Below are 27,594 nucleotides of genomic sequence, written 5' to 3' on the forward strand. Positions count from 1 at the left end.
GCCCATGCTCTGGCATGGATGTTTGGAGAGGGGTTGGAGGGATGGGGAGGGTAGGCATGCACATTGGTATAGTCAGACCCCTCCCACAGCAAGGCAGGGGAAAGGGGGGGGTATTCTGTTTCTGTGGAGTCCACAGTCAACCCACACGGGGCTGAAACACTCAATTTTGTACAACTCACACTCAAGTCTCTAAGCACCTGGCATGTTTGATCCCAAAGTAAAAACACAAGACAAACATATGAATCCACAAACAAAATGAAAAAGGTTGGCTATCTACAGTCAAGTGGTCTCTTTTTTTTTAGTAAGAAATCTACAAAATAAACAACATAAATTCAAAAACATCTCTGAATTGTGTACCTTGGTCAAATATTACATTCTTCGGCAACCTATACTAGGCGACAGCCACTGCCAGTCAGGCAGCCATCTTAACTTAACAGTCTCAATCATACAACTTTTAGAAAATGTAAATGGATATATTCATCTATATTTATATCTGTATAGTTGTATATGCTTTCAATCCAGGAGGTCTGGTCAACCAAGTATATTTTCAGATTATTATTCAACTGTCTTGATGTTTTGTAGTCCAAAGCTTGGAGTTCATTTTCAAGGTCTCGTTCCATTCTTGATACAGAAAAGTTTATCACTTCATTCCTCTTCATCCCTCTCTCCTTAATTAAGAGTATTTTTTTACTCCACAGAGAGTCGAATGAGAGTAGCGAGTTCCTCAAACCATAAATCAACCATCCCATGTTCTTTTAAAATACACTTTTTATATGAAGGAATTTATTTTTCTTCATCAAGCTAATGTTAGTGGAATCTAATGCATGCATATCTGGATCTTTTGTGTTGCATTCATTTGCTACTGTATTTCCTACTCGTTAAACTTCTTAATTCGGAGATTAAAAATAAGGCAAACAATTAACGGAATAGATTTTTCCCCCCATGCAGCATCCTCTGCTTGGCTTGCAGCAGTGCTCTTGTTTCATGGTCTATACACTGGTCACTTGGTTACTGTTAGGGAAGAGAGAGGGGGGAAGGGGAGAGTGAAAGGTTAAGGTCCAGTCATTCCTACAGTATGGCAGACTGGTCTGTAGCTGAAACAGCAGGAGGGTTACTCTCCTTGCCACACAGCCAGCCTGCTATAGCTGCAGTCTTTAATCACTCCACACAGAGCTCAGAAATTTGCTGAGCTGACACACACACACTATCCAGTCATCAATGTGATTGATGACAGACTGGTTTATGTATGTTAAAATATTACCTTGGAATTGTTATGCAGTATGCGTGTATGTGCTTATGCACTGCAGAGGTGTGTGTGTATGTGCTTATGCACTGCAGAGGTGTGTGTGTATGTGCTTATGCACTGCAGCGGTGTGTGTGTATGTGCTTATGCACTGCAGAGGTGTGTGTGTATGTGCTTATGCACTGCAGAGGTGTGTGTGTATGTGCTTATGCACTGCAGAGGTGTGTGTGTATGTGCTTATGCACTGCAGCGGTGTGTGTGTATGTGCTTATGCACTGCAGCGGTGTGTGTGTGTGTGTGTGTATGTGCTTATGCACTGCAGCGGTGTGTGTGTGTGTGTGTATGTGCTTATGCACTGCAGCGGTGTGTGTGTGTGTGTGTATGTGCTTATGCACTGCAGCGGTGTGTGTGTGTGTGTGTATGTGCTTATGCACTGCAGAGGTGTGTGTGTATGTGTGCTTATGCACTGCAGCGGTGTGTGTGTATGTGCTTATGCACTGCAGCGGTGTGTGTGTATGTGCTTATGCACTGCAGCGGTGTGTGTGTGTGTATGTGCTTATGCACTGCAGCGGTGTGTGTATGTGCTTATGCACTGCAGCGGTGTGTGTGCATGCATTTCTTACCAGAGACCGTTACACAGACGACTATGGTGAGTATACCCAGGATTATGGAAACAACACTGAGGAGGCGAGCCAGTTTACCCAGTCTCTTAGCTCCGTCCATGTCTCCCGACTGCAGGCTGTTTCTGGACTAGAGAGGAGAGGAGACACAACACCAGGTGTATTTACACCCTCACAGAGACAGTCATGACACAATTTGAGTAATTACATTTGTCATTTAGCAGACAATCTTATCCTGAGCGACTTACAGTCAGAATTATAATCAAGTTGTGAACTTGAACTCAAATCTTGAACTATGATATAATTTGTCTCGCATGTATCTTGTAGTCTGTCTTATTTCCTGTCTGTATGACTTCTGCTCTTGTTGGACAAATGAATCTTACAACAACTGAAACACTTAAATCCATACAGAGATTCACTGGAACATGGTTTAACTGCAATTTACAGCTTTAAACTTTTTCTCAAACATACTTGGACATGATTGAATTTGGATGTTTCTCTCAGTCTCGATAAGTGTTTCACTGTGAAATGTATCACCTGCTAGTCCATCAATCCACAGAGAAATTGCTTTAAAAACAATTTAACACTAACACTAACTGAGAGATTTCCTACAGCTCGACAGAATTTGGGACCATATCATTGCAGACCTGTAATTTATTTATTCTTTGCCTGGTACTTTATTGAACATTTTACGATAACGACTTGACCAAGAGATTATTCTTGATGTACAAAGTATTTCCAATATTTAAAAATTACAGTTAGGCCTATTCATTGATTGACAAACTTTGATACATTTTAAATGAAGTAAAAAAATGTAAAGTCTGCAGAGCCTATTATTGTTATTGGTTGAACTTGATGAATAGTATAGTGTGGGCTTTACTGTAAATCACAAGGCAGCTTTATACGGTACCATACAGTGCATTCGGGAAGTTACATTACAGCTTTGTTTAAAAATTGATTAAATTGTTAGTTTTTTTCAAATCAATCTACATGCAATACCCCATAATGACGAAGTAAAAACAGATTTTTCAGAAGGTAAAAAAAAAACTTAAATCACATTTACGTAAGTATTCAGCACCTTTGGCAGCGATTACAGCCTTGTCTTCTTGGGTACGATGCTACAAGCTTGGCACACCTGTATTTGGGGAGTTTCTTCCATTATTCTGTGCAGATCCTCTCAAGCTCTGTCAGGTTGGATGGGGAGTGTTGCTGCACAGCTATTTTTAAGTCACTCTAGATATGTTCGATTGGGTTCAAATTCGGGCTCTGGCTGGATCACTTAAAGAGAATCAGAGACTTGTCCCGAAACCACTCCTGCGTTGTCTTGGCTGTGTGTTTAGGGTGGTGAAGGTGAACCTTTGCCCCAGTCTGAGGTCCTTAGCACTCAGGAGCAGGTTTTCATCAAGGATCTCTCTGTACTTTACTCCGTTCAGCTTTCCCTTGATCCTGACTAGTCTCCCAATTCCTGCAGTTGAAGATTTTTCCCACAGCGTGATGCTGCCACCACCATGATTCACCGTAGGGATGGTGCCAGGTTTCCTCTAGACGTGACGCTTGGCATTCAGGACAAAGAGTTCAATCTTAGTTCCGTCAGACCAGAGAATCTTGTTTCTCATGGTCAGAGTCCTTTAGGTGCCTTTTGGCAAACTCCAAACAGGCTGTCATGTGGTGGAGTGCTGCATAGATGGTTGTCCTTCTGGAAGGTTCTCCCATCTCCACAGAGGAATTCTAGAGCTCTGTCAGTGTGACCATTGGGTTCTTGGTCACCTCCCTGACCAAGGCCTTTCTTCACTGCTCAGTGTGTCCGGGCTCAGTTTTGATCCCTTCCCAGATCTGTGCCTTGACACAATCCTGTCTCGGAGCTCTGCGGACAATTCCTTCGACCTCATGGCTTGGTTATTGCTCTGACATGCACTGTTAACTGTGGGACCTGATATAGACAGGTGTGTGCCTTTCCAGATCATGTCCAATCAATTTAATCTATCACAGGTGGACTCCAATCAACTTGTAGAAACATCTCAAGGATGATCAATGGAAACAGGATGCACATGAGCAAAATATTTTGTCTCATAGCAAAGGGTCTGAAAGCTTAAGTAAGGTATTTCTGTTTATTTTGAATACATTTGCAAACATTATTAAACTTATTTTCGCTTTGTCATTATGGCGTATTGTGTGTAGATTGATACATTTTTAAATACATTTAATTACCCAGGCTTCCCCAGAACTTCCACATCTATCTGAACACTTTCTTCCCCATCTCCTTGATAACAGTCATTAATTTTTGGATGATCGTGACTAGTAGAAATCCCATAGCTGAGAACTGAATCCTGCCCTCCTGACTGACCAAGAGACATAAAAGACAACTAACCTCTGATTGTACCTTGTCAGCTCGGGGATTTGAACTTGCAACCTTTTGATTACTAGTCCAATGCTCTAACCACTAGGCTACCCTGCCGCCCCGCTGCCTTGGCATAGAACTGGAACTCTATTGGAGGGATGCAACACCATTCTTCCACAAGAAATTCCATAATTTGGTGTTTTGTAGATGGTGATCGAAAATGCTGTCTCAGGCACCATTCCAGAATCACCCAAAAGTGTTAATTGGGTTAAGATCTGGTCTCTCTCTCTCTCTCTCGCTCTCTCTCTCTCTCTCTCTCACACACACACACACACACACACACACACACACACACACACACACACACACACACACACACACACACACACACACACACACACACACACACGTTAAACCCCCTGGGGCCTAGTGGTTAGAGAGTTGGACTTGTAACCGAAAAGTTGCAAGATGGAATTCCTGAGCTGACCAGGTAAAAATGTGTCGTTCTGCCCCTGAACAAGGCAGTTAACCCACTGTTCCTAGGCCGTCATTGAAAACAGGAATTTGTTCTTAACTGATTTGCCGAGTTAAATAAAGGTTCAATAAAAAAGACCTATGCCCCTTTGAGACCCCTCTTTCAAAGTCACAAATCTCTTCTTCTAGTCATTGTAGCCAAAATAATGGACAACAACATGGGATGTTAAATGCTTAATTAACTCTGGAACCACACCTGTGTGGAATCACCTGCTTTGTATCCCTCATTTACTCAAGTGTTTCCTTTATTTTGGCAGTTTTCTGTAGATATTCTCATTTAAAGCCTGTGTAACGAATCAATTTAGACACACTTTTTGTTGCAGTTGCAGGTTGAAAATGAAATCATCTCAAGCAATTTTGCTGATACACGAAGCGACTCAAACACCATTGAGTCAGTACAATAGTACATATTCATGAAGCTGGAGCCTTTGACACAAACATGACATGTTCAGATTTTAGTTCTCAGGTAGAACATCATTGTAGTTCAGTGGTACTGTAGAGCATTGTGTGCGCGAGCCATTGTTTCTGTGAAATAGTTTTGAACCATTGTGTTTGCCTGGTTATCCCCTGTTAAGTGTGTGTAGGAAGAGCTCCCAGGATGACAGGTTTGTATGCTCAGGGTTGGGAGTGTGGGGACAGGGACGGAGACAGGAGGGGGAGGGATGGAGCACTGGGAGAGACTCCGTCCATGGGGGATGGATGAGATTATACTTTTATCACTGCAGGAAGCAACACTCCTACCCTTCCCCCTCCCTCTTTCTCTCCCTCTCATCCCTCATTTCCTCTGTGCCCTTCATTCCTCCCCCTCCTCCCCTTTCCTGTCCTTCCTCCCTTCCCTTCTTCCTCTACCCATGAGTCTCTACGCTGCCTCTGTCTCTGCAGTGGGAACTCACATAGTGCACTGGCAGTCAGAACAGCCTGGGTCAGAGACCACCAACCAATCGGCTGTATTCTCAGAAAGAGAAATTAGCTTAAGTTCTGGTGTGTGTGTTAGTAGGTGGGAAGGAGCCTTCAGTCGAGGTGACGGTTGTATTGATTTACAGGGAGAGGGAGACCTAGGGTTGTTGCGGTGACCGTATTACCGCCACACCGGCAGTCACGAGTCATGAAGGCAGTCAAATTCCACATGACCGTTTAGTCATGGTAATTAAGCTTCTCCAAGCTCTGATGCTGCTGATGGTCGTTAGTAGCCTACCAAACATGCTAACTGCCTGGTACTCAGCACTCTATTGTCCCCTAATCACGCTACTATCAATGCTAATGTTTTCAAAAATCTAATCAAACACTTCATGAGAGCCCATGAGCTCATGTTGGCAACATTCCTATAGGCTATAAAATTGAGTGAGAAAACAGAGTGATGGCTGCTAATAAAAAGAGGAGGATCCCCTCAGCTTTCTATAGGCTTGGCCTACTATAATTATTTATCAACTTTCCTAATATTAAGCACATAGCTTATATTTACAACACGAGTATAGCCTACAACACGAGTATAGCCTACCTGTCTGGCATGAAAATTAACCACGGGAAAAGCGTCCTCCATTTGCTATTTAAGTGCATAGATGACATATTTCCCACTCCCCCTGTTTCAATACAGGTGCATGATAATGGTCCATTCTAAATCAAAACAAATGTCACACATACACTAAATAAGGTATGTAAAGACCAGATTAAATCAAGAAAAGTCACTTGTCAATAATGGCCAGACAAAGTAACAATGCCTTTTTTTGTGACTTTTCTAATCATAGTCACACACGTCATGTAGACTAGCCCATAGGCCTATATGTTTTAAATAGGTTTGTATCACAACTAAAGTGGCTAAATAACGTCTTAAAATTAAGCACATGAATCCATTGGCATATATAAGCAGTGTGTGAGTTTGGGGAAGATAATTTTCACCATAAAAATGCACCTTTATAATAAAAGCCTTATCTGCATAATTGCATTTGCGGTCACTTTGTTAATGGTGTTTTCCGTTAATGGAACATTCGCGTTTGTAGCCTACTATCATGTGCGCATTGCTGCGCTTATAATGTGAAGAAATAGCCTAATAGTTATTTCAATATGCACCTCGGAATTAGATAAGGACCAGCGCAGTTGCATCCCCGAAGTCTTTTTTTTAGGGCGCATGACGGCCACAAAGGGGATGCCGCCGTGAAATTCTAAGCATTATCAGGTGCTTGTCAAACTGTGAATGAGAGACTATTTGAGTGTGTACAGCCTTTCAAGTGACTTTTTCAAATCACCATTCGAGTCTCATCATGCAGCCTTACAATGTATTATACATCTAAACATATAGCCCATCATTTGTAGAACAACTAAAGTTACGTTAATAACTCTAAATTAAGCATATAAGCGTACCTATTTCTTTGTTAACTGCTCAACACAGAATAGCCGCACGTGCGCACTCCCTCAAATCGTTTGGAGGAAATATGTATATTTTATTCAGCTTTGTTCTATTGTATTCTTTATACTACAAAATAATATAAAATAATGCCACAGAATTATGAGCAAATCTTGTCTGCTAAATGAACTAGTGTAGCCCACAGCCATTTGGCATAGCCACATCAGGACAACTCAGAGTATGCTATTCTTTTCTTCTGAAATAGACTACATTTTCTTCATATCATGCTTCTTTAGACCTATCTAAATTAAATAATGAATTTATTGTGAAGGTGTAGGCTATATTACATGGACTTATTAGACAAGGCTTGTGTGGAAGCCAGGAGATGTTAAATGTGTTTATGTTAATTAACGGTCAATTACCGTAAGATCAACAGTTATTTGCGTGACAATCACCTGCTGACGAAATGACTTGACCGCCCCAGCCCTAGGAAGTCTTGTTCAAATTTTCCTGATGAATGTGAAATTCAGCAAAAACCTGGCCTCTTGTCCCACATATGTGATTGTTGTTCTGCAGCACAACCCAGTAAGTCCACATGATACACACACACACACATCCCCTCCCCAGCTCTGCAGTTGTTCCCACTGCAGTTGAGGCTGGAGAGCGAGAGAGCTATGAAGGAAGAGAAAGAAAGAGGGAGGAGGTGGAGAGCTGTGAGTCTAAAAAAGTGCTCTCCCTCCCTCCAGCCTGCTGCTGTCATTATTAATGAGGAGTGTGGTTGCAGGGATGGGATTAGTCTGGAGGAGAGGGGATCTACTGTACTGTAGGGAGGGCCTGCCAGGACAGTGTGTGTTCGTGCGTGCATGCATGCCTGCATCAGGGTTGGGCTCAATTCGTATTGAAGGCAGTCAATTCATATTGAAGGTAGTCAATTCAAGAAGTAAACTAAAATTACAATTAAATAATCGAAGAAAAGGCATTTATTTCCAATGACTTCTCAATAAACCGAAAAGTAGAAGCTATTTTTATTCAAATCACTTCCTGAATGTAATGCCTTCAATTCGAATTGAGCCCAACCCTGGTGTGTGTGCGTGCGTGCATGCGTATTCAGATAACTCTAAAATGTTTCCTTTCCTCCCCTAACTCTTTGAAGTAATCTCTGATCTAACATGATCTGATAGGCGAGATTGAGAGTTCCACTACGACCTAACTTCTACCAATCTAGTCACATCAGATTAGTGACCACTTTAAGGGAGGGAGGACAGTAGGATACATTTCCACAGTATTGGAATAGAGCCCAAGGTCAGGGCAGGGGTAGGAAACCCTGGTGTGTAAGAGTTCACTGAAACGGTTGGGATGGTGTTCTTCGGGTTGCAAGCCTCCCCTTTTTTCCTCCAAACATAACAATGGTCATTATGGCCAAACAGTTCTGTTTTTGTTTCATCAGACCAGAGGACATTTCTCCAAAAAGTATGATCTTTGTGCAGTTGCAAACCGTAGTCTGGCTTTTTTATGGCGGTTTTGGAGCAGTGGCTTCTTCCTTGCTATGTCGATATAGGACTCGTTTTACTGTGATATAGATACAGTGCCTTGCGAAAGTATTCGGCCCCCTTGAACTTTGCGACCTTTTGCCACATTTCAGGCTTCAAACATAAAGATATAAAACTGTATTTTTTTGTGAAGAATCAACAACAAGTGGGACACAATCATGAAGTGGAACGACATTTATTGGATATTTCAAACTTTTTTAACAAATCAAAAACTGAAAAATTTGGCGTGCAAAATTATTCAGCCCCTTTACTTTCAGTGCAGCAAACTCTCTCCAGAAGTTCAGTGAGGATCTCTGAATGATCCAATGTTGACCTAAATGACTAATGATGATAAATACAATCCACCTGTGTGTAATCAAGTCTCCGTATAAATGCACCTGCACTGTGATAGTCTCAGAGGTCCGTTAAAAGCGCAGAGAGCATCATGAAGAACAAGGAATACACCAGGCAGGTCTGAGATACTGTTGTGAAGAAGTTTAAAGCCGGATTTGGATACAAAAAGATTTCCCAAGCTTTAAACATCCCAAGGAGCACAGTGCAAGCGATAATATTGAAATGGAAGGAGTGTCAGACCACTGCAAATCTACCAAGACCTGGCCGTGCCCTCAAAACCTTCAGCTCATACAAGGAGAAGACTGATCAAAGATGCAGCCAAGAGGCCCATGATCACTCTGGATGAACTGCAGAGATCTACAGCTGAGGTGGGAGACTGTCCATAGGACAACAATCAGTTGTATATTGCACAAATCTGGCCTTTATGGAAGAGTGGCAAGAAGAAAGCCATTTCTTAAAGATATCCATAAAAAGTGTTGTTTAAAGTTTGCCACAAGCCACCTGGGAGACACACCAAACATGTGGAAGAAGGTGCTCTGGTCAGATGAAACCAAAATTGAACTTTTTGGCAACAATGCAAAACGTTATGTTTGGCGTAAAAGCAACACAGCTCATCAACCACAACACACTATCCCCACTGTCAAACATGGTGGTGGCAGCATCATGGTTTGGGCCTGCTTTTCTTCAGCAGGGACAGGGAAGATGGTTAAAATTGATGGGAAGATGGATGGAGCCAAATACAGGACCATTCTGAAAGAACCTGATGGAGTCTGCAAAAGACCTGAGACTGGGACGGAGATTTGTCTTCCAACCAGACAATGATCCAAAACATAAAGCAAAATCTACAATGGAATGGTTCAAAAATAAACATATCCAGGTGTTAGAATGGCCAAGTCAAAGTCCAGACCTGAATCCAATCGAGAATCTGTGGAAAGAACTGAAAACTGCTGTTCACAAATACTCTCCATCCAACCTCACTGAGCTCGAGCTGTTTTGCAAGGAGGAATGGGAAAACATTTCAGTCTCTCGATGTGCAAAACTGATAGAGACATACCCCAAGCGACTTACAGCTGTAATTGCAGCAAAAGGTGGCGCAACAAAGTATTAACTTAAGGGGGCTGAATAATTTTGCACGCCCAATTTTTCAGTTTTTGATTTGTTAAAGTTTGAAATATCCAATAAATGTCGTTCCACTTCATGATTGTGTCCCACTTGTTGTTGATTCTTCACAAAAAAATACAGTTTTATATCTTTATGTTTGAAGCCTGAAATGTGGCAAAAGGTCGCAAAGTTCAAGGGGGCCGAATACTTTCGCAAGGCACTGTACTTTTGTACCTGTTTCCTCCAGCATCTTCACAAGGTCCTTTGCTGTTGTTCTGGGATTGATTTGTACATCTCGCACCAAAGTTTGTTCATCTCTTGGAGACAGAACACATCTCTTTCCTGAGAGGTATGACTGCTGCGTGGTCCATTTTACATTTACATTTAAGTCATTTAGCAGACGCTCTTATCCAGAGCGACTTACAAATTGGTGAATTCACCTTCTGACATCCAGTGGAACAGCCACTTTACAATAGTGCATCTAAATCATTAAGGGGGAGGGGGAGGGGGGGGGGGTGAGAAGGATTACTTATCCTATCCTAGGTATTCCTTGAAGAGGTGGGGTTTCAGGTGTCTCCGGAAGGTGGTGATTGGTCCCATGGTGTTTATACTTGCGTACTATTGTTTGTACAGATGAACATTTGGAAATTGCTCCCAAGGATAAGCCAGACATGTAGAGGTCTACCATTTTTTTCTGAAGTCTTGGCTGATTTATTTTGATGTCCAGCAAAGAGGCACTGAGTTTGAACGTAGGCCTTGAAATACATCCACAGGTACACCTCCAATTGACTCAAATGATGTCAATTAGCCTATCAGAAGCTTCTAAAGCCATGACATCATTTTCTGGAATCTTCCAAGCTGTTTAAAGGCACAGTCAACTTAGTGCATGTAAACTTCTGACCCACTGGAATTGTGATACAGTGAATTATACATGAAATAATCTGTCTGTAAACAATTGTTGGAAAAATTACTTGTCATGCACAAAGTAGATGTCCTAACCGACTTGCCAAAACTATAGTTTGTTAACAAGAAATGTGTGGAGTGGTTGAAAAAATGAGTTTTAATGACTCCAACCTAAGTGTATGTAAACTTCCGACTTCAACTGTGTCTAAAAACAATTGGTTTGATTTTTGCAATTAATTTACCATTCACATAATTGTTGTGATTGGTACCTGAACTTATAGGACGCCATGTTAAGAGATCACTGATCTGACCAAGTAAGATTGTTTTCACCAACGTTTCTACCCTTCTGTTCCCAAAGGACAGATTAAGCCTACTGTAGTTCAGGACTAAAAAGCAAGCTCAATGGAAAATTGCCATTTAAAATGTCCAGGTTAAATGTTGTTGATCAATTGTCATTGAAAAAGCCCAGATTAAAGGTTACATTTTGTTCAAAAATGTAGTACAATGTAATAGTGTATAGTACTCTTTCAGTAGGCCTACTTTGCAATGGCTAAATTTCTGCTACATCGCTGGAGCATGTTACGAGTCTATCTATACAAAATGATCTATTACCTTAGTCCTGTAACTGCAGTCAAGCTTTGCCTAAGCACCGAATACCCATTTTCCTGTATCTGCACTGTCAGTGCTCTACATTCAGTATCACACCCCTTCTGTTAACATCAGGTGTCCTTTCCAAGCTTTCAGAGGGAACGCTGACTTCAAATCTACCCAACGTAGCAGCTGCACAAAATTACTAATTAGCCGTTTAGAAACACACAAACACACACGGCTCCCCCTTCCAACACCTAAACAGAAAGAGAGAAATATCTATTGGGCTGAAGACTGAAGCACATACCAGTGAACGTGCCAAGCGTGCAGTAGCAGTTTGGGCCTAGCAGTCAGTCCCATTAGCTGGAGAGGCCTGCACAGCCAATAAAAGCATATAGCCCTGCCTCTCTCTGCCTCTCCACTCCACATAATTGACTCCACGTCTTCTGTGTCTGCCAGCCGCAACCTCAATACCAATGGCCATCCGTACAGCTGTCTTACATCTGTTAAGCCTACCTTGCTTTTCTACCTGCAGATCAGCATGAGTTGCCCATTGGTGGTCATACAAGACGCAGAGCATTCGGAAAGTATTCAGACCCCTTCCCTTTTGCACATTTCTTTTACGTTACAGCCTTATTCTAAAATGAATTAAATAAAAATTGTTCTCATCAATCTACACACAATACCCCATAATGACAAAGTGAAAACAGGCTTTTATAAATGTTTGTAAATGTATTACAAATAAAAACTGAAATACATTATTTATTTAAGTATTCAGACCCTTTCCAATGAGACTTGAAATTGAGCTCAGGTGCATCCTGTTTCCATTGATCATCCTTGAAATGTTTCAACAAGTTGATTGAAGTCCACCTGTGCTAAATGCAATTGATTGGACATGATTGGGAAAGGCACACACCTGTCTATATAAGGTCCCACAGTTAACAGTGCATGTCAGAGCAAAAACCAAGCCATGAGCACGAAGGAATTTTCCATAGAGCTCCGAGACAGTATAGTGGCAAGGCACAGATCTGGGAAAGGGCACCAAACAATGTCTGCAGCATTGAAGGTCCCCAAGAACACAGTGGCCCCTATCATTCTTAAATGTAAGAAAGTGGAACCACCAAGACTCTTCCTAGAGCTGTCTGCCTGTCCAAACTGAGCAATCAGGGGAGAAGGGCCTTGGTCAGGGAAATGACCAAGAACCCGATGGTCATTCTAACTGAGCTCCAGAGTTCCTCTGTGGAGATGGGAGAACCTTCCAGAAGGACAACCATCTTTGCAGCACTCCCACAATCACGTCTTTATGGTAGTGGCCAGAAGGATACTACTCCTCAGTAAAAGACATGTCAGCCCGCTTGGAGTAAGGACTCTCAGACCATGAGAAACAAAATACTTTGGTCTGATGAAGCCAAGATTAAACTCTTTGTCCTGAATGCCAAGAGAGTGCAAAGCTGATGTCTTGCTCCCCTCAGTACTGAGAAGATGTTTGTCAGAGCTGCGTAGCTGGCTAACTGCTGAAATTTGCCCCCTGCAGAAAGGCTCAATTGACTTCTCTCACCTGCTATTGAGTTAGTGGCCATCTCTGGTTTCTGCCCCTTCCCTCTCTTCTCTTCCTTCTCTTTCTACCCCTCCCTCTGCCTCACTGGGAGTGTCTTTGGTGAGACTGAGGAACAGTTGTTAATGTCAAAGACTTCAGTTAGGATGCTGGGTCTATTGGAGAGAACTGTTGTCAGAACTGCCATGTTCTGTAAACGTATTTGTTAATTATTCTGTGCTGTCCATGTCATTGAGTCAGAAGTCGTTCAGGGTTCAATGAAATGTCTTCTACTTGTCTGCAAGTCCAAAGATAGAAGACACCTGAGCCAAATCTGGTTCTTCACACCTGGCTACAGCCACTTTTACCTGGACCAAACTTGTCTTATTAGAACACTAGCATAGAAAATGTAGCCTGCTGTAGGTACAGACATGTCGGTCAGTGCAGATCATTTGTTTTGGTAGCTGAAGGAATTATTGGATTTCCTTACCCAAATATGACCACTGGGTAATTTATACGGTCATAAAACCCTGTATTTATCAGTGCAGATAATTTGTTTTGGTAGCTGAAGGAATTATTGGATTTCCTTACCCAAATATGACCACTGGGTAATTTATACGGTCATAAAACCCTGTATGAATATGGTTTAGTTTGTTTACCAAAATAATTGATTACTTTCTGCAAGTTATTCACCTCTAAAACTAAGTTTGCGACAACACTAGATAGCCAGATAAGCTAGCTAGCTCAAAAACTAGCTTGTACATGGAAACTTCCACGACCAGAACCAAAAGGAAAGAAATACAGAGATTGTCATATGGACAATTCACCACAAAATATGGTATGATTTTGGGTACTCCTCTTCAGAATGTGACTGTGGGGGGAAATACTGCAAATCTGGTGAGCATGGACAACTGCTCACAACTTGCGCCCCTCCAGTCCCCAGCTCAGGCCGTTACCTTACGACCCCAGCACTCCAGTCAAGCCCCCGGGGGAAAAGATGAGAGGCCAAGAGGGTAATGTCACTTCTTGAGATGCAAAACAATATTGTAATGCTTTTTACAGCAAAGATAGATGAAAGGGCAAATGGCTTGGAGGACATGGTTAGGGAGAATACGATGAAAATTGAGGACATTAAAAAGTCTGCTGACTTATTCTTTGGAGAAGTGAAAACCCTCAAAAGTGACATGAAGAAAGTAGAAGTTATCTGCCAGGAAAATGAAAAGAAGGCGACTGAACTCGAGCAAAAGGTGAATGAGGCGGAGAGATACCAGCGCAGGTGGAACCTGAGGCTCCAAGGAATTCCAGATCAGGCGGGTGAGGACATCAAATGCAGAGTTGTTGACATCTGTGGAGCTGTCACTCCCGAATCAAAAGCCAAGCTTCAGGAAAATGTAGACATCGTCCATTGTTTGGGACTCAAGGATCAAGACGAGACCGAGGACAACCATCATCCGGTTCACCAACAGATCTACATGGGATCTTCTCTGGAGGCGAATTGTGAATTCCTCATCAAGCAAAAATTGAGGTTCTGACCTCAGCAGACACAAGTGACAAGAGAGAAACTGTGGCCGATGGTGACTGCAGCTCGAAAGGCACGGAAAACTGCATTTTTTTAATCGGTACAAGAGTGATCATCGATGGGAAAGAAATGCTGCCAAATCAGAAGATTTGAAAGAGAGACAGAATCTAACTCGGACAGAACTGGCATTCCAAAATACTGATTGCCAGGTGAAAAGCTGCCTTTTATTTTAAAAAATGTACACAAACACTTGAATGATAAAAGGCTGACCTGAGAACTGGTAAACTAAACACTAAATATTGGTGAATAAATTCTTATTGTAAAGTCTACACAATGTCTCCCCCTTGTGGGAGTAAGAATGCTTTGGTAACTTTACAACCAATATTATTTTTTATTTTTTTTTGGAGAGATTAATATTGGGATGGAAGAGGCCTCCCGGGTGGCGCAGTGGTGACGCAGTGGTTAAGGGCGCTGTACAGCAGCGCCAGCTGTGCCACCAGAGACTCTGGGTTTACGCCCAGGCTCTGTCGTAACCGGCCGCGACCTAGAGGTCCGGGACAGCGACGCACAATTGGCCTAGCGTCGTCCGGGTTTGGGAGGGTTTGGCTGGTAGGGATATCTTTAATTCCTCATGCATTAGCGACTCCTGTGGCGGGCCGGGCGCAGTGCGCGCTAACCAAGGTTGCCAGGTGCACGGTGTTTCCTCTGACACATTGGTGCTTCCGGGTTGGATGCGCGCTGTGTTAAGAAGCAGTGCGGCTTGGTTGGGTTGTGTATCGGAGGACGCATGACTTTCAACCTTCGTCTCTCCCGAGCCCATACGGGAGTTGTAGCGATGAGACAAGATAGTAGCTACTAACAATTGGATACCACGAAATTGGGGAGAAAAGAGGGTAAACATTTTTTTTAAATAAATAAATAAAAATAATGGGATGGAATTCCTTTTGAGTTACATATCCTTAGCAAAAGCTTATATTAGCATAACAAGGTTGTTGGTTGAAGTTAATGTCTTTATCTCTTTGTTCAATTAATGTCAGGGGTATTCGTAATTTACTGAAACATAACACGGAACCCAAACCGGCTGCGCGTGCGCTATCGTGCATACATTCATTTTGTCCCCCTACACCAAACGCAATCACGACACGCAGGTTAAAATACCAAAACAAACTCTGAACCAATGACATTAATTTGGGGACAGGTCCAAAGCATTAAACATGTATGGCAATTTAGCTAGTTAGCTTGCACTTGCTAGCTAATTTGTCATATTTAGCTAGCTTGCTGTTGCTAGCTAATTTGTCCTGGAATATAAACATTGAGTTGTTACCTGAAATGCACAAGGTCCTCTACTTCGACAATTACTCCACACATAAAACGGCCAACCAAATCGTTTCTGGTCATCTCTCCTCCTTCCAGGCTTTTTCATCTTTGAACTTATATGGTGATTGGCACCTACACTTTCATAGTATTACCACGACAACCGACAAAACATTTCATCTTTCAATCACCCACGTGGGTATAACCAATGAGGACATGGCACGTGGGAAAAAAATCGATGGGGTAATGATATCTGGTTATCATATGGCATCAACCACTCTGCAAGTGTAGCAGTTTTAAGAAGTGCATTTAAAGGTCATCAGTTGTAAGACTCACCACTCTGGACGTTGGTTAATTTCAACAGTGAATATCAACAGTGAAATGTTTTTAGGGAATATTTATGCATCCAACAACAAACAAAACAACAGGATATTATTTCAAGAATTTGAAGAAGAGATTAATACAGTTATAGGTGTGTTTCAGGATATCCAAATTATTTTAGGTTTTAATTCTTTATCCAATGTAATGATTGACAGATATCCCCCTCCTAACAGATCCAGCATTGTTAATCTTGAGATTAATAAACTATGTCTTGGATTAGTCGATATTTGGAGATCTAAATATCCTGATAAAAAGGACTTCACTTGGAGTAACAACGACATGTCCAGACAGTCAAGAATTGACTTCTGGTTGATGTATGAGTGTACCTATGATAACAATTACAGACCTCTACATGGTTTGTAAGTAGGAAAACCTGCAAAATTGGCAGTGTATCAAATACTTGTTCTCCCCACTGTATGTAATAATATTCGACTAGTATTGGACTTGATAGACTACAATGAGCACATTATGGAAGATACAGTGCCTTGCGAAAGTATTCGGCCCCCTTGAACTTTGCAACCTTTTGCCACATTTCAGGCTTCAAACATAAAGATATAAAACTGTATTTTTTTGTGAAGAATCAACAACAAGTGGGACACAATCATGAAGTGGAACGACATTTATTGGATATTTCAAACTTTTTTAACAAATCAAAAACTGAAAAATTGGGCGTGCAAAATTATTCAGCCCCCATAAGTTAATACTTTGTAGCGCCACCTTTTGCTGCGATTACAGCTGTAAGTCGCTTGGGGTATGTCTCTATCAGTTTTGCACATCGAGAGACCAACATTTTTTCCCATTCCTCCTTGCAAAACAGCTCGAGCTCAGTGAGGTTGGATGGAGGGCATTTGTGAAAAGCAGTTTTCAGTTCTTTCCACAGATTCTCGATTGGATTCAGGTCTGGACTTTGACTTGGCCATTCTAACACCTGGATATGTTTATTTTTGAACCATTCCATTGTAGATTTTGCTTTATGTTTTGGATCATTGTCTTGTTGGAAGACAAATCTCCGTCCCAGTCTCAGGTCTTTTGCAGACTCCATCAGGTTTTCTTCCAGAATGGTCCTGTATTTGGCTCCATCCATCTTCCCATCAATTTTAACCATCTTCCCTGTCCCTGCTGAAGAAAAGCAGGCCCAAACCATGATGCTGCCACCACCATGTTTGACAGTGGGGATGGTGTGTTGTGGTTGATGAGCTGTGTTGCTTTTACGCCAAACATAACGTTTTGCATTGTTGCCAAAAATTTCAATTTTGGTTTCATCTGACCAGAGCACCTTCTTCCACATGTTTGGTGTGTCTCCCAGGTGGCTTGTGGCAAACTTTAAACAACACTTTTTATGGATATCTTTAAGAAATGGCTTTCTTCTTGCTACTCTTCCATAAAGGCCAGATTTGTGCAATATATGACTGATTGTTGTCCTATGGACAGAGTCTCTCACCTCAGCTGTAGATCTCTGCAGTTCATCCAGAGTGATCATGGGCCTCTTGGCTGCATCTCTGATCACTCTTCTCCTTGTATGAGCTGAAAGTTTAGAGAGACGGCCGTCTTGGTAGATTTGCAGTGGTCTGATACTCCTTCCATTTCAATATTATCGCTTGCACAGTGCTCCTTGGGATGTTTAAAGCTTGGGAAATCTTTTTGTATCCAAATCCGGCTTTAAACTTCTTCACAACAGTATCTCGGACCTGCCTGGTGTGTTCCTTGTTCTTCATGATGCTCTCTGCGCTTTTAACGGACCTCTGAGACTATCACAGTGCAGGTGCATTTATACGGAGACTTGATTACACACAGGTGGATTGTATTTATCACCATTAGTCATTTAGGTCAACATTGGATCATCCAGAGATCCTCACTGAACTTCTGGAGAGAGTTTCCTGCACTGAAAGTAAAGGGGCTGAATAATTTTGCACGCCCAATTTTTCAGTTTTTGATTTGTTAAAAGAGTTTGAAATATCCAATAAATGTCGTTCCACTTCATGATTGTGTCCCACTTGTTGTTGATTCTTCACAAAAAAAATAGTTTTATATCTTTATGTTTGAAGCCTGAAATGTGGCAAAAGGTCGCAAAGTTCAAGGGGGTCGAATACTTTCGCAAGGCACTGTATCTTTATTTTATTTGTAGACTTTTACAAGGCATTTGATACAGTTGAACATTAATCTATTTTTGAGACTCTTCGATTTTTGGGTTTTAGTCAATATTTTCAAAGTGCAATTAAGACACTTTACAATAATAGTAACAGCTCTGTTAAATTATCCCATGGAACTTCACAGAGATTTGACATTAGATGTGGAATTAAACAAGGATTCCCAATTTCTCCTTTGTTATTTTTATTGGTCACACAAGGTATGGCACTTCATGTAAATAGGGATAGTTTTAGGGGTATTCAGATTCAAGGCAAAGAAATAAAATGTTCATAATTGGTTGATGACACCATCATATCTTTTGAAAGATCATAATGAAGTCAGGAAAGCTATTGAGTGTATTCATGCCTTGTATCAGATTTATCTCTCAATATTAGGAAATGTGAATTATTTGCGTTGAAAAGATGTGACTTAAACTCAGTATGTAATATCCCTGTAAAAGACGTGATCACATATCTTGGTATTAAAGTTAGCAAAGATCAGAAAGAAAGGGCCAACTTAAATTTCTCTCCTATTGTGGAGACAATTGGAAAGAGATTTAACTCCTGTTTATTAAGAGATCTTTCTTTATCTGGGCGTGTACTTTTATCAATCTGAAGGTCCAGATGAGTTTATACCTCCCTTGCCTTGGATGTTCCTCTGTCAGTAACTGAAATGGTTGATACTAAATTATTTAATTTCATATGGAGGAATAAACCTCTTTAAGAAAAGCGGTAATATGTAGCATCCAAGGTGAGGGAGGGTTGAACGCTCTGGATTTTAAAACCTCTAATATAATATTTAAGATGAAATGGATACAAAACTATTTAAGAAATAAGGATTGCATTTAGAATATCATCCCTAATTTAATATTCCAACAGATTGATGGTCTAGAATTCTTACTCAAATGCAACGTTGATATGGGTAAAATCCCTATTAAGCTTGCAAACTTTCATAAACAAGTACCTCTAACTTGGAACCTCATGTACAAACACTTTTTTCCCCCTCATAGGTATACAATCTGGAATAATAAAGACATAAAATACAAAAAGTCTTTATTTTACCAGAACTGGTTTGACAACAACATTATTTGGGTAAAACAATTATTGAATAGTGATGGACACACAATGTTACATTCACTCCTGAGGAGTATCAAATTGTTGTTAGAGCTGTCCCTAAAGGTGCTATCCCTGTTTTAGGAGAATATAACAATACTCCAAGTGCAACTGTTGCAGATTTTGTAGCCTCAATACAATTAGAAGGAATTTACATTTTAAACTATAAATGTAATAACATGTATATAAGGAAACAATGTCTATGTTACTATTCCCTCTGCTAAAATGTACTGGACTGCAGCCCTAGGACAAGTGAACTGGAACAAAGTGTCGTTGTTGTCTGGTAAATATTGTATCAAATAAGGTGAAAGATGTATCATACAAACTCTTTCATAGAATCTACCCTGTAAAGACCTTTATTATACACAGATTTAAAATAGCTATTGACAACAAATGTGTATTTTGTGGTTGTGACCCAGAAACTCTTGACCATTCATTTTGGGACTGTTCTTGTGTCAGAGGATTTTGGAGTGAGTTAGAAGATTTTATTTTAAAAGAAACAACTATTAATGTTCATCTGAGAGACTCTGATATTATGTTTTATTTTGAACCAAATGATATGGACCCTGATTTAACTTCCATTGTTAATTTGTTTATCTTTCATGGAAGATTCTTTGTCCATAAAAGGAAGTGGGCAGACAACAAACCCTTCTTCACATTATTTAAAATAGAATTGAAATACTATTTTGAAATGATCCGTAAATGTAAAAACAAAAAAGCACCATAAAAGTATTTAAGAAATTGAATATGACAGCAGTGTAACGGGAGCTATAAAAACCCCTGTAACATCTCTGTAGTTTCAACACAACCCTCCAAAACTTCTCTAGTTACTACACTTCTTCTGTTTGTCCCTATAGCAGGGGAACCCTTTTTGGTGCTAGGTAGAACCCTTTGCAGAGGGTTCTTCCTAGAACTATCAATGTAGGGTGATTTGTAAATGATTCTACCTAGTAAATGATTCTAGATCCTAGATCCATCTATGAAGGGTTCTACCAATAACCCTTTCATCATCTAGGTTCTACCAAGAACCCTCTATGAAAGATTCTACCAAGAACCCTTTTATCTTTGAAGGGTTCTTCCTAGAACACTCTATGAACGGTTACACCAGCTTTATTAGCCTTTAAAACTCGTTATGACAATATAAAGCACATTTCATATGGCCTTTTTTGAAGAGCTTAGTTTACTCTACGTCAGTGGTGTTAAGAAACTCCTGGTTTGCAGGGACTGTAAGTCATTTGGGACTCAACCAGTCAGTGGAGGCTGCTGAGGGGGGACGGAGCATGTGGAATGGCATCAAACACCTGGAAAACATGTGCTTGATGTATTTGATACCATTCCACTGATTCCGCTCCAGTCATTACCACGAACCCTTCCTCCCCAATTAAGGTGCCACCAACCTCCTGTGCTGGAAAACCAGTTAGATGCTAGTTGCTTCGACTGCACTTACATTCAGCTCAGTACAGGATGACACACGCCCACTATACATGATGTACAGGCTTTGTTCTTCAAAATATGTTTTATGTAGCATACATGGAGATACACACATGCACTAACATTCAAATGTAGACATTGACATAAAGCACCACCAACATGTACCACTGATAAGAAACAGCTACCGTAAGGACATGAGCACATACACATTGCTGTAACCCTGATTCAGTGAGCTGTATGAACCACATTGTACATCTTCCCATTACAGACGAATTCTCTCGGTCCAGCAGATGTCAGATGACCATGGCTCGATATAAAGATGTCACTGATAGGCGCTGATAGGCGCTGCATTTATCCAACCTATCCAACCATCACAAGCGGAACAATTGGAAATAGGACGGTGTCTTTCTCCTGAGTCCTGAGTTGAGATAGAAAGAAACGTATCCTTTGTAGTTTCTACTGTAGCCTATGTTGCCACGCCCAAAAGATGTAACATCTTGCCTGAATCTCTGATGTTGTAGTTATTAAGTGTTGCTGTAAGCCTCATCTTGATTCAACAACTCATTTCCATCCTCTTTTTTTGGGGGTAAGATATCCACTACCATTCAAAAGTTTGGGGTCACTTAGAAATGTCCTTGTTTTTTAAAGAAAAGCACATTTTTGTCCATTAAAATAACATCAAATTGATCAGAAATACAGTGTAGACATTGTTAATGATGTAAATGACTATTGTAGCTGGAAACGGCAGATTTTTTATGGAATATCTACATAGACGAAAACTGTTGTCCTGATTAGAGAAGCAATAAAACTGGCCTTTTTTTGACTAGTTGAGTATCAGGAGCATCAGCATGTGTGGCTTCGATTACAGGCTCAAAATGGCTGTTTCTGGTTTCTTCTGAAACTCGTCAGTCTATTCTTGTTCTGAGAAATGAAGGCTATTCCATGCGAGAAATTTCCAAAAAACTGAAGATCTCGTACAACGCTGTGTACTACTCCCTTCACAGAACAGCGCAAACTGGTGTTAACCAGAATAGAGAGAGGAGTGGGAGGCCCCGGTGCACAACTGAGAAAGAGGACAAGTACATTAGTGTCTAGTTTGAGAAACAGACACCACATAAGTCCTCAACTGGCAGCTTCATCAAATAGTCCCTGCAAAACACCGGTCTCAATGTCAACAGTGAAGAGGCGACACCGGGAAGCTGGCCTTCTAGGCAGAGTTGCAAAGTAAAAGCCATATCTCAGACTGGCCAATAAAAATAAAAGATTAAGATGGGAAAAAGAACACAGACACTGGACAGAGGAACTCTGCCTAGAAGGCCAGCATCCTGAAGCTGCCAGTTGAGAACTTGTGTGTATATATATATTCACACAAGTTCTCAATTGGCAGCTTCGGGGTATTTTTACAATACAAAACATACACATACAAACGACAGCATACAGACTCACACAAACATCAACGACATCACACCTGCCCAGACCCACCTGCTCACACTCCCATCTCCAGCGCCCGCATCACTCTCCGTCACATGGCCTCAAACTGCATCAGTTTGTTTATCTCTGTCGCCCACATATTTTCAACATAATGAAGCATTTGACCTTTCCGTTGTGTTAACGATGGAGGATTGGTTGATTTCCAGTTTTCAGGTATATGTTTTATCAAGATGATTGATGAGAAAAGTATCTTCCAACTAAGCGGGTATCTCGCTGCACCCTCATATGCCATGTCTTGAACTATGCAGACAGATGGATTAAAAGTACATTTACATTGTAATGCTTCTGACAGCCAACTTTCTAACTCCGCCATTACTTTTGGACTTTATAGCATTCCAGAAGGCATTGATTATTGAGTCATTGTTAGTTTTACACTTTAGACATGACTCTACCGTGCTGTAGAATTTGTGAATTTTGTCTCTTATATAATACATTCTATACCTTTGTGTAACCGATGTGAAATTTCTAGCTAGTTAGCGGGGTGCACACTAATAGCGTTTCAATCGGTGATGTCACTCGCTCTGAGACCTTGAAGTTGTTGTTCCCCTTGCTCCTCATACCCAATTTGTTTCATTTGTATTTATGGTTTTGGAGTTATGTTTTGTTTTATTAAATTACTCCATTTTACCAAGTTTAATTCTCCTGCGCCTGACTTCCCTGCCACCTATACACATGATTGTGACATGTACAAACGCTTGCAAGGCATCAGCCTCAGGCAAATATTGTTATTAGATATAAAAACACTGCCCTTCATTGTCATTCAAACATACCTTTTATTATGTTTTACTTTGACTTTTAAAAACAACGTATCTTTGACCATCATTCTATCTCCCGCACAGCAACTCCACTCCCACTTGTCTCCAATTCCACATCCCAACCCTCAGCTTCCCTCAGCCCATCCCATCTATCTCTGTTGGCCACACACTTCGGGTTTCTACACAACACATATCTTTCAACTATGCTGTGATGTTTAACATACAATTTCAATCTATCAAATCGAATAGAATCCACAGATTGCGAGTTGAAGGTAAATAATTTTACTAAGAGTATCAGTATAATAGTAATTGACTGACCCGGTACTATTTCTAGGGTCAATTTTAGATAAATGTTATGCATTTTCAGCCATTCCCAAACCTGAGACCAGAAACAGGCCACCTGAGGGCAATACCAAAATAAATGGTTGATTGATTCTGTATCCTCACAACAAAAATCTGCAGAGTTAGGAAAATGGTTTACTAACATGCTAAGTAGTTGCAAAGTAGCTCAAAAGTAATTAGTGAAAATGCTAACGTTATCCATGATGAGAGTCGAACACACAACATTTGGGTTGCTAGACATTCGTGTTATATACCTACCATCCTCCCCCCGCCCAACCTCCCTCTAATCATTTGCGTTAGACGCCCACCCATCCTCCCCGACCAACCTCCTTCCTGTAGTTTCTGTCTTATATAACCTGTAATACTGGGTTGGATCAATCACAGTGAGGTGAGTTTTAAAAGCACGTACTGTTTTGATGATAAGTATTTGATGTGATTTTCAATTGCACTTGCATTGATGTCAGAGTGGTTAGAGAGACAATAGTTACCTGATAATCATTAGCGAGTCGGGTACTAACACAGGGGCAGAGTGCATAAAAGGAGATTATCATAACTCAACGGTCACATAGAATTTTACTGCGGTCATGACTTCTGGTGTGGCAGTAATACGGTCACTGGAACAGCCCTAGCCTCTCTCCATGTGCTATTTAATTAATTGTAAAAAAAATCCTCAGTTGTCATATTTGCGACCCACTTTGGAATGTAATTAATTGGAGGGTGATGGATATGTCAAGTGATGCCAATTTTTGCAATCCCTCAGAATTAAAGCAGACTGAATGCACTTATTGTTGTGCTTGCGTTACAACGCCAAATTATGTTGTCCATTTACAGTACCAGTCAAAAGCTTAGACACGCCTACTCATTCAAGGGTTTCTCTTTATTTTTACTATTTTCTACGTTGTAGAATAATAGTGAAGACATCAAAACTATGAAATAACACATGGAATCATGTAGTAACCAAAAAAGTGTTAAACAAATCGAATTAAATTTTGTATTTTAGATTCTTCAAAGTAGCCACTCTTTGCTTGATGACAGCTTTGCACACTCTTGGCATTCTCAACCAACTTCACGAGGAATGCTTTTTCAACCGTTCTGAAGGAGTTCTCACATATGCTGAGCACTTGTTCACTGCTTTTCCTTCACTCTGCAGTCCAACTCATCCCAAACCATCTCAATTGGGTTGAGGTTGGGTGATTGTGGATGCCAGGTCATCTGATGCAGCACCTTCACCCTTCTTCTTGGTCAAATAGCCCTTACATGGAGATGTGTTTTGGATCATTGTATTGTTGAAAAACAAATGATTGTCCCACTAAACGTAAACCAGATGGGATGGCGTATCACTGCAGAATACTGTAGTAGCCATGCTGGTTAAGTGTGCCTTGAATTCTAAATAAATCATAAACAGTGTCACCAGCAAAGCATCCCCACACCATCACACCTCCTCCTCCATGCTTCACGGTGGGAACCACACATGCAGAGATCATCTGTTCACCTGCTCTGCATCTCACAAAGACACGGTGGTTGGAACAAAAAATCGGATATTTGGACTCATCAGACCAAAGGACAGATTTCTACCGGTAAAATGTCCATTGCTCCTGTTTCTTGGCCCAAGCAAGTCTCTTCCTCTAATTGGTGTCCTTTAGCAGCAGACCATGAAGGCCTGATTCATGCAGTCTCATCTGAACAGTTAATGTTGAGATGTGTCTGTTACTTGAACTCTAATGAATGTATCCTCTGCAGCAGAGGTAACTCTGGGTCTTCTTTTCCTGTGTTGATCCTCATGAGAGCCAGTTTCATCATGGCACTTGATGGTTTTTGCGACTGCACTTGAAGAAACTTTCAGAATTCTTGAAATGTTCCGCATTGACTGACCATCATGTCTTAAAGTAATGATGGACTGTCGTTTCTCTTTGCTTATTTGAGCTGTTCTTGCCATAAAATATGGACTTGGTTTTTACCAAATAGGGCTATCTTCTGTATACCAACCCTACCTTGTCACAACACAACTGATTGGCTCAAATGCATTACAAAGGAAAGCAATTCCACAAATTAACTTTTAACAAGGCAGAACAGTTAATTGAAATGCATCCCAGGTACCTTATGAAGCTGGTTGAGAGAATGCCAAGTGTGCAAAGCAGTCATCAAGAAAAAGGGTGGCTACTTTGAAGAATCTCAAATATAAAATATATTTGGATTTGTTTAACACTTTTTTGGTTATTACATGGTTCCATATGTGTTATTTCATAGTTCTGGTGTCTTCACTATTATTCTACAATGTAGAAAATAGAAAAACTAAAGAGAACCTTGAATGAGTAGGTGTGTCCAAACTTTTGACTGGTACTGTATGTTGCTACAGAATATATTGTACTTGGATATCAATTGAGGTAAGAATATTGCTCTTTTTTCTTTACGACCACTTTTCTGTGACCTCGTTTTAATCTTTCCAATATTCGCAAAGTCAGGGCTTAACCGGCCTTTTACGCTGCTCAAGGAGAATTCTCCCACTCACGCTAGCCTCACCCTCATGTGGGTGCTAACAAGATAGAAAGAAAGCTTGGTAGTGCTACGTATCAACAGCCATTGTCAGACAATCCAGTAGGGGTTGGAAGCTGTGGTGAGCTTCGATTAGTCACACTGGTCACGATATCTCGCTTTGCTTCCATTGAAAGCAAATGGCTTCTGATGTTTCACCGCAGGATGCAACTTCCAAGTGTAAATGGCTTGTAAATCGGCCCCTTTATGCATAGATTGAAACCAGAAACACTGTTGCTTCTTAAAAACAACATCATTCTGGACAGCATACTCATTGATAGATCTGCTGCAACAAAGGCTACATCAATGTGCCAACGCTGGCCATATGATTGTCTAGCTGGGACATCATGGCACCCTGTACAGGAAGTGCAGCTATGCTGCAGATCTTTTCTGAATGAAGCAGCAGGGAGGGCTGTAATCGATTGTGCGCCCCCCCCCTTCCCACAAGGTAGGCTAAAGACAGTGCCTGGGAACAGGAATGTGTTTGATATACTATCATTTTCCCTTTATCACAAACATCATTTGTTGAACAGTGTTTTAGATGTAGGACTCTATTCAATCCATTTCGCGGAAATTCAGCGTTACAGCAAGATTGTCATTTTAAGGCAACGTTTCCGTGTTAGCGGAGACCGCTTTCAAGGTAAACACTGCATATGTTGGCAACATCGGAAATGACCTTTACATCTCTAGCAGGTAATCTGGGCTATAGGGCTACGATGTAGTGGCAAACGGTCGTAGACCAAATTATGATTCCCTTATCCCCCGATGTTCTCTATATAAATACAACATGGACAATGATGAACAGTGAATTGATAAGAAACGACAGGTGTTTTTAGACCCCACTTTCCTAGACAGACGATGGACATCCACTTACCATAATTGAATATGCCAAAGCAACAATGCTGACGGGCCAGAAAGGGCAGAAACAGGACAATATGACCAGTATGAGATAGTCTTTGGGCTTTTGCGCCTCTTGGACCGCGGCGTTCCCGATGGAAGAGGTGCGACTGCGACTCAAACTGACCCGGGACGGGGAGGGGGGGGCAGCGGTCAGGTGCCCCGCAGAGCCCGACCTAAAGGGTACACTGTGACCGTTCTGGTCCGCATCCAGGTTATTTTCGCTCCCCACGTTGATGGTAAAGGAGGAGGACATTTTCATACTGTTGCCGCCAGCAGGCTCCGTAGTTACGAGGTTGAGAAGTTTCTCAGTCTCCTGAGGCTCGTTGGCGGGCGCGCCGCCGCTCTTTCCCAGGTTAGATTTCTCGAATTCAGTGTCTGTGTTGATTGCCATTTCTTCAAAATTCCAAATATTTAAATTAGTTTCCAATAAAGGAAAAATAAATGCCTAATCGTGTAAAGTACTAAGACTGGTTAGAGTGGTGCTAAATTCCCATTATTTTACCTAATACATCTGATTTATTTTAATCGTGCCAAGATTAATTCTCCAATTTCTTTCGATGTTACAATAAACTGTAAGACTAAGACTAGCCAATTTAACCAATTGC

General features: G+C 41.1%; 1 protein-coding gene across 1 annotated transcript; it reads right to left on the bottom strand.

Annotated features, from left to right (window-relative positions):
- Positions 1–934: 934 nt before the first annotated feature.
- On the bottom strand, positions 935–27,380 carry LOC135551526 (trafficking regulator of GLUT4 1-like). The gene is made up of 3 exons (XM_064982734.1): positions 26,964–27,380; positions 1,867–1,993; positions 935–1,011 (listed from the first exon to the last, which is right to left on the bottom strand). The coding sequence occupies exons 1-3, from the start codon at positions 27,378–27,380 to the stop codon at positions 1,001–1,003; spliced, it is 555 nt and encodes a 184-aa protein (XP_064838806.1). The 3' UTR covers positions 935–1,000.
- Between the last annotated feature and the right edge of the window lie 214 nt (positions 27,381–27,594).

Source organism: Oncorhynchus masou, chromosome 13 (genome assembly GCF_036934945.1).
Source record: "Oncorhynchus masou masou isolate Uvic2021 chromosome 13, UVic_Omas_1.1, whole genome shotgun sequence".
Lineage (NCBI taxonomy): Eukaryota > Metazoa > Chordata > Actinopteri > Salmoniformes > Salmonidae > Oncorhynchus > Oncorhynchus masou.

Bases quoted from the DNA above. Each gene is read 5' to 3' on its own strand.
- LOC135551526 (XM_064982734.1), bottom strand. From the start codon at position 27,380: ATGGCAATCAACACAGACACTGAATTCGAGAAATCTAACCTGGGAAAG. The intron at 1,994-26,963 runs GTAAGTGGATGT...TCTCCTCTCTAG, and splicing joins CTTTGGCATATTCAATTATG to TCCAGAAACAGCCTGCAGTC.